The 6,574-nt window shown below is 48.5% G+C and overlaps 1 protein-coding gene across 1 annotated transcript; it reads right to left on the reverse strand.

The window, feature by feature from the left end:
• Positions 1 to 5,536: 5,536 nt before the first annotated feature.
• Positions 5,537 to 6,280, reverse strand: LOC104493263 (DNA-directed RNA polymerase II subunit RPB1-like; the record flags this gene model as incomplete). Its single annotated transcript, XM_010135913.1, has 3 exons — positions 5,537 to 5,643; positions 5,717 to 6,135; positions 6,219 to 6,280. Coding segments are annotated over 3 exons (588 nt in total), but the record flags the coding sequence as incomplete, so codon positions are not given.
• Between the last annotated feature and the right edge of the window lie 294 nt (positions 6,281 to 6,574).

Genomic DNA, 6,574 nt, shown 5'->3' on the forward strand with positions numbered 1-6,574 from the left:
GGTGGGGGCAACCCCCCCCCCCCCCCCCTTGGTGAACAGGAGTGTGGCAGAGAAAACTGCCTGTGTGTTTGTGAGGTGTGAAAATATCCCCAGAGGTGAAGATGTAGTAGAGTGGCCCCTTGTCAGTGGCTGTTTTGCATTCTCTTCTTTTTGGGGATGTATTTTGCAGTATTGGGGATCTGAATGTTGTTCCTCCTCCCTTTAATTCAGAGTTAAGGAAGAAGCTTCAGGACTCCAGGAGGCTGCTGAGGAAGCGGTAAGCCTCTGTGGTGAGGGCCGTTGTTACACTTCTTAGATGTTTCTTGGTGGTAGGGGACAGCTTCACTGATCTTCTCAGCAATACTCCTTGTTTCCAAAGTTGTTGTGAGACTCAGTATGGAGAGACGTAACAGAACAGTTTGTCTGTGAGGCTGAGATGAGCACAAGATACCAATCTCATTTTGGTTGGTGTGTTCCTTTGCACCAGAAGGTTTTGACTGAAAAGGTCCATTTCTCTGCTTAACTGGTTTTAGCTCACAAGTCACTTCCTGGCTAAGCGACAAACATTCACGTAATGATCTTTCTGGCTAATCAGGGGCTGGACTCAGGCCAAGGCACAGACTGAAATCCCTTCGCTCCCCAGGTGGGAACCTCCAGGTTGCCTGATGGAAACAACCTCTGGCCTGTGCAAAATCCCGAACTGTGCTGAGAAATTAGTTGGGAGGGTGTGAATTGGCCTGGGCCAAACTGTGCCGGTGGGTGACTCTGCTGATAAGTTAACAGTGTGGACAACGGTGTTACAGTCCTAGTCTACATGGCCCAGGGCAAGACTGTTCCCTGGCAGCGCTTAATTCGTAGCATAGGTGCAGAAAACCCGCTCTGGAAGAGTCCCATTGTCTCTTCTCTACATCTACAGCAACAAGTGAACTGATGGAGGGAGAGAGGAAAGAGGATTAAGTATAGAAAAACAAGACATCTTGTTGTTTCTCAAAATGTCTGGATTATTATTCTTTTCCCCTGGTTCTAAGGGCCCCAGTACAAAAACCAAAACCGTTGGACAAAGAAGCAGTCTGGCAGCTGCTGCTGCATGCAGATAGGAAAGACTATGAGAAAATCTGTATGAAGTATGGAATCGTTGACTTCCGTGGGATGCTGAGAAAGCTGCAGGAGATGAGGAAGACAGCAGAGAGTAAACAAGAAGAGGTAAAATCAACCAAAATCACTGAAAGAACCAATTTTTAACAAGCTGCAGAGTCTTGTAGTGCCTCAGCAGCTTCTGAAAACAGGGAAACCTTCCTAACTGGCTTGGTAGCTGAAAATTTTGCTGTATGACAATGATTTATGCCAGTGTTTTAAAGAAGTCCTACTTCTCTATCCCTGCAGATGGAAATGCTCCTGACTTTTTTTTGAAGTTCAATTCACACATTTTAGGAAATAGTGACTATAGGCTTTAAACCCTGTGGCTGAAATCTGTTTTCAGGTGCCTCTGATAAGAATTTCGAATCCAAATCAAAAAGTTATTTGCCCAAGAGTCAAAATTGGCCCTCATGTACGTGGGCATGTAGAAACCTGGACGGATGGTGGTTACATTGTGCGTGAATGACCAGGAAGTAGCACATAAAATAATTTGCCTAAGGGAGAGAACTGTGGAAACTTACAGATGCTTCTTCTATACCCATGAAGTTGGTGGTAGCTCTTTTCTGTGCAGATAAAATGTAGATTTCATATTATTTCAACAGCTTAAGGACTTCTTTCATGACAGCCTTATCATTTACTAGGTTCTTGCATCTTTCTTTGCAGTTCATACACACTCTCAGGAACTTCAAACACATCAAAGTTAACAAGGAGGGAAAAGCTACATTCAGTCTGGACATGCGCCTGAAAAGCAGTAACAGCAAAGTTTATCTGTTCAAGGTGAGGGTCAAGTGGCCAGCTCCTAGCAGCCAGTGAAGTTGTCTACATAAAATGCTTGATCTGCTGGGCAGTGGCTGAGAGCAAATGAGCTTCATAAAGTGGTCTGTCCCTGCAGAATCTTGGATTGGTTAGGGAGGGGTGTTGGTGTGGGGGAGCAGGTAGTCTTTGGTGAATATCACTCAGGGTTCGTAGATCCAAGTACAGGGCAACTGCTCAGCCTTTTGACTTCAAGAGCCCTCTGGGTAAGAGGAAACTCTGACAGTGTCATCCGAGCTGCAGAAATCCTGCAGTCTGCTTTAAGAAAACCAGGCTGCTTTTATTCACTTTCTCAAGTGTGTTATTCCACTATAATTCACTTCTTTGAAAGAAGATCTCAAGGAGGTAAAACATCCCCTCTAGTAGTTACTCTGATGGGATCCCGAGGTCATCAGTGCCATGGGTGTTTTTCTGGAAGGTGCATTCCAGTCCAACTATGGTGAGTGGCTTTAAAACAGGGAAAGTTGGAATTCATGAAAGAGAAGGTCTGAGTAACTCCGTGAACTTCTGCATCAAATGTATGACCTGACGTCCGTGCAGCCACACTGTGCAGAAGGTAACTCGAGCGTGTTACAGACAGGAGAGGGGTGAACCTGCCGCTTACCCACCGATGAGGATGCTAAAAACTAACCCAAGTGCATACTTGGCCTTCGAAGTAACCATGTATTAGTTAAGCTTCCAAACCTCGGGTGAGCTGGCCAAGTACTCATGTTTTGCCTTGTTTGAGAGTCTGATGCTCTGTTGTGGGACGTGCAACACACCGTACATGGTGTTGCAGGGAGCCCTGTCCACTCACAGCTCTCCACTGGAAGTAGGAACAGAGTGTAGACATCTCTGTTGTTACTCATTTACATCAATGAGGGGATCATAGCACAGCTTTGGCCCGATTTGTTTGAAATGCCTTGCACTAGTCGTGCGTTGCCTTTAAGAATATGGTCTTTCTCCTCCTAGGACGGTGAGAAGCTCAGGTACGGAACAGGGGATGAGTACAGGAAGTACTACCTGAGACGAATTGGGGGAACGTACAACTTCATTATCAATGATGTGCAGCCAGAAGATGCAGGTGTCTATCAGGTCACAGTGGAGGATGTCCCTATTTTCTCAACTGAACTGGAGGCTGAAGGTAAGGGATTGAGTTAGATGTACAACCATAACAAGAAATTATTTTTTGCTGGAAAATATTGTCTAGGAGCATACGCAGAGCTCAGCAGTTAAACCTGACAAGAGACCCAGGAGACTGGGTTTGTGTGGCCAAGTGAGGGCTCCTTGTATGACACGAGGGAAAAACAGCAGAAGGGTGGTTGTGTGATGGGGTGTTGCGTTTGCAGTCCAAAGGACTCGGTTCAAGTGCCAGTTTGGCTCTGACTCCCAGATGATAGAGAATCCCTTAACTTACCCCATGCTGTAGTTGTTGTGACCTCCAAATAATCGCTACCCACTGAAGACAAGTATCATGTGGCTGAAATACTTTACTCACTACAAGTTATCAGCACACCACTCCATCCTCCTGTGGTGGAGGACAGAAAGAGCTCTCTGTTTCCCATCTGTAGCTTCTGATGTCTCCATTGCAGCCATCCCTGTGAGGTTTGAGCAGCCACTCAGTGATGTGCGCTGTCCTGAGGAAGAAGATGCTGTCTTCAAATGTACCCTACGCACTCCCTGCTATGATGCTGTGTGGCTACACCGAACCCACCTCCTCGAGGCAAGCGACAAGCACCAGATCTCCGTAACACCTGATGGTCTGACTCACCAGCTGGTTATCAAAAACGCTGTGTCCTCTGACAGCGGCATGTACTCACTGGACACGGGGCTCTGCTCCTCCAACGCCTGGCTTATCGTCGAGTGTAAGTGACGCTGTGTCATTCCCATGGTGTCAGCTTGAGGTGTGTTAACAAAATAACATTCCTCTCACTGCCGGATTGATCACTGAGATGGTTCTGTGCTGAGGAGCGGGTTGCGGAGCCTCTAGTTCCTGAATTATATTCAAAAGAATGAAGGTCTGGTTAGACCCTCTTTCCTCTTCAGAAGAGAAAAACTTTCCCCTTTCTGTTAGTCCTGACAAAGCCTGGTTTTATTAACAAGCATATTTCCACTAAAAAAAATTTGTTTTTTAACTAAGAAATATAAAATTTTGTCTGGATGTGACAAAAAATTCAGGATTTGAACTGAATTGAAATTTATTTAAATACATTAAGTTTCTGTGTCCCGGAATGAAAATATAACAATGCTAACACATTTTCTTTGGTTGTTGATGTGGTACCTGACCTATTCTATTTTTTTCCTCTCTTTTCCTGTAACTTTTATCTCCGTCAATCAAACGACACTTCTTCAACACAGATGCCAAAGAAAAGAGGAGACGGGGTGAAGAAGGCGAAAGAGAGAAATCGGAGTGGCTGAAAGAAACATCGCCAGATAAAGATGATGGGGCTAAGAAACTTCGACACAAAGAATATGTTGGTGATGAAGATCATGCTATGGACACTGGAGTGGAAAAAGATGCCTGGTACAGAAAGGGTCAAAGCGGCAGTCAAGGCCATTCTGCTGATGCAAGCCATGAATTTTTGGGAAAAGATGGGCTCCGTGGAGCCCAAGGAAAGGGAAGGATGATGTCTGGGCAGCTTTCTGGAGCAGACCTAGATGGGGACTCAGTGGTAAATGATGGCAGTAGCTTTGGATTAGAAGGTTTAGGAGGCAAAAGTGGCTTAAGGCCTTCCCGGGGCAAGGATTCTATGACAGGCAGAGCAGATGCTGGTGATAGGTTGGGAGGAGCAGGCGAATGGAGTTGTGTGGATGGTGATGGTACGCTGGATGCTGTTAACATTGACATGGATGATGGAAAAGCTGTGGGCTCTCAGCGTGGCCAGGATGGTAAATTAGGTGATTCTAGTTACAGAGCTGGCTTTGGGGGTGTTGGGAGATTAGGTGCTACAGATGGAAGTTCTGTGTTAGAAGACGTCTACCCTGATTCGACCAGAGTGGGAGATAGTAAGGGTGATCTGTTCAGGAGAACTAGTCCAGGGACTGGAGCTAGAAAGAATGCTGCAGGCACTGAGGTTACAGGAGGAACGAGGTCCCCCTATGGCAAGGATGGTCAACCAGATGCGGTTGATGGGAATGGAGCAAGTCTAAACAGAGAAACACACGTGGGGACTCCCTATGGCAAGGATGGCCTGACACTTCATGCTAGACGTCACTTAGGTCAGGCGGGAGGGTCTGGCTTGCTCTATGGCCCGGGTGGTCTTCAAGCTGGAGATAGGGCTACATCTGGTGTAGGTGGCAGTTCAGTAGGGGAAATGGAAGCTTTGTATGGTCCAGATGGTCAGCCAGTTGGAGGAGGCGTTGAAGGTGCTGGTGTAGCTGGTGCAGGGGGAGTTGGGTCTCCGTATGGAAAGGATGGTCTCCCAGCTGGGGCTGGTGTTGCTGGTATTGGTGGAGCTGCAACAGGGGAGTTTGGTTATCCATACGGAAAGGATGGTGTTCCAGCTGGAGCTAGTCTTGGTGGAGCTTTAGTTAGTGGTTATGGAGGTGTTGGATCGCCATATGGAAAGGATCGTCTCCCTGCTGGAGCTGGTCTTGGTGGTGCTGGTGCACGGGGAGTAGGTTCTCCCTATGGAAAGGATGGTGTTCCAACTGGAGCTGTTTTTGGTGGTGTTGGTGTTGCTGGCGCAGGGGGAGTTGGGTCTCCATATGGAAAGGATGGTGTTCCAACTGGAGCTGTTTTTGGTGGTGTTGGTGTCGCTGGCGCAGGGGGAGTTGGGGCTCCGTATGGAAAGGATGGTGTTCCAACTGGAGCTGTTTTTGGTGGTGTTGGTGTCGCTGGCGCAGGGGGAGTTGGGGCTCCGTATGGAAAGGATGGTGTTCCAACTGGAGCTGTTTTTGGTGGTGTTGGTGTCGCTGGCGCAGGGGGAGTTGGGGCTCCGTATGGAAAGGATGGTGTTCCAACTGGAGCTGTTTTTGGTGGTGTTGGTGTCGCTGGCGCAGGGGGAGTTGGGGCTCCGTATGGAAAGGATGGTGTTCCAACTGGAGCTGTTTTTGGTGGTGTTGGTGTCGCTGGCGCAGGGGGAGTTGGGGCTCCGTATGGAAAGGATGGTGTTCCAACTGGAGCTGTTTTTGGTGGTGTTGGTGTCGCTGGCGCAGGGGGAGTTGGGGCTCCGTATGGAAAGGATGGTGTTCCAACTGGAGCTGTTTTTGGTGGTGTTGGTGTCGCTGGCGCAGGGGGAGTTGGGGCTCCGTATGGAAAGGATGGTGTTCCAACTGGAGCTGTTTTTGGTGGTGTTGGTGTCGCTGGCGCAGGGGGAGTTGGGGCTCCGTATGGAAAGGATGGTGTTCCAGGTGGAGCTGGTTTTGGTGGTGCTGGTGTAGCTGGTGCAGGGGTAGTTGGGTCTCCATATGGAAGGGATGGTGTCCCAGCTGGAACTGGTCTTGGTGTAGCTGGTGCAGGGGGAGTTGGGTCTTCCTATGGAAAGGATGGTGTTCCAGGTGGAGCTGGTCTTGGTGGTGCTGGTGTGGCTGGTGCCGGAGGTGTTGGGTCTCCCTATGGAAAGGATGTTGTTCCAGCTGGAGCTGGTCTTGGTGTTGCTGGTGTAGCTAGTGCAGGGGCAGCTGGGTCTCCGTATGGGAAGGATGGGGGTCCAGCTGGGGCCTG

Source organism: Buceros rhinoceros, unplaced genomic scaffold, assembly GCF_000710305.1.
Source record: "Buceros rhinoceros silvestris isolate BGI_N320 unplaced genomic scaffold, ASM71030v1 scaffold11385, whole genome shotgun sequence".
NCBI classification, from domain to species: domain Eukaryota; kingdom Metazoa; phylum Chordata; class Aves; order Bucerotiformes; family Bucerotidae; genus Buceros; species Buceros rhinoceros.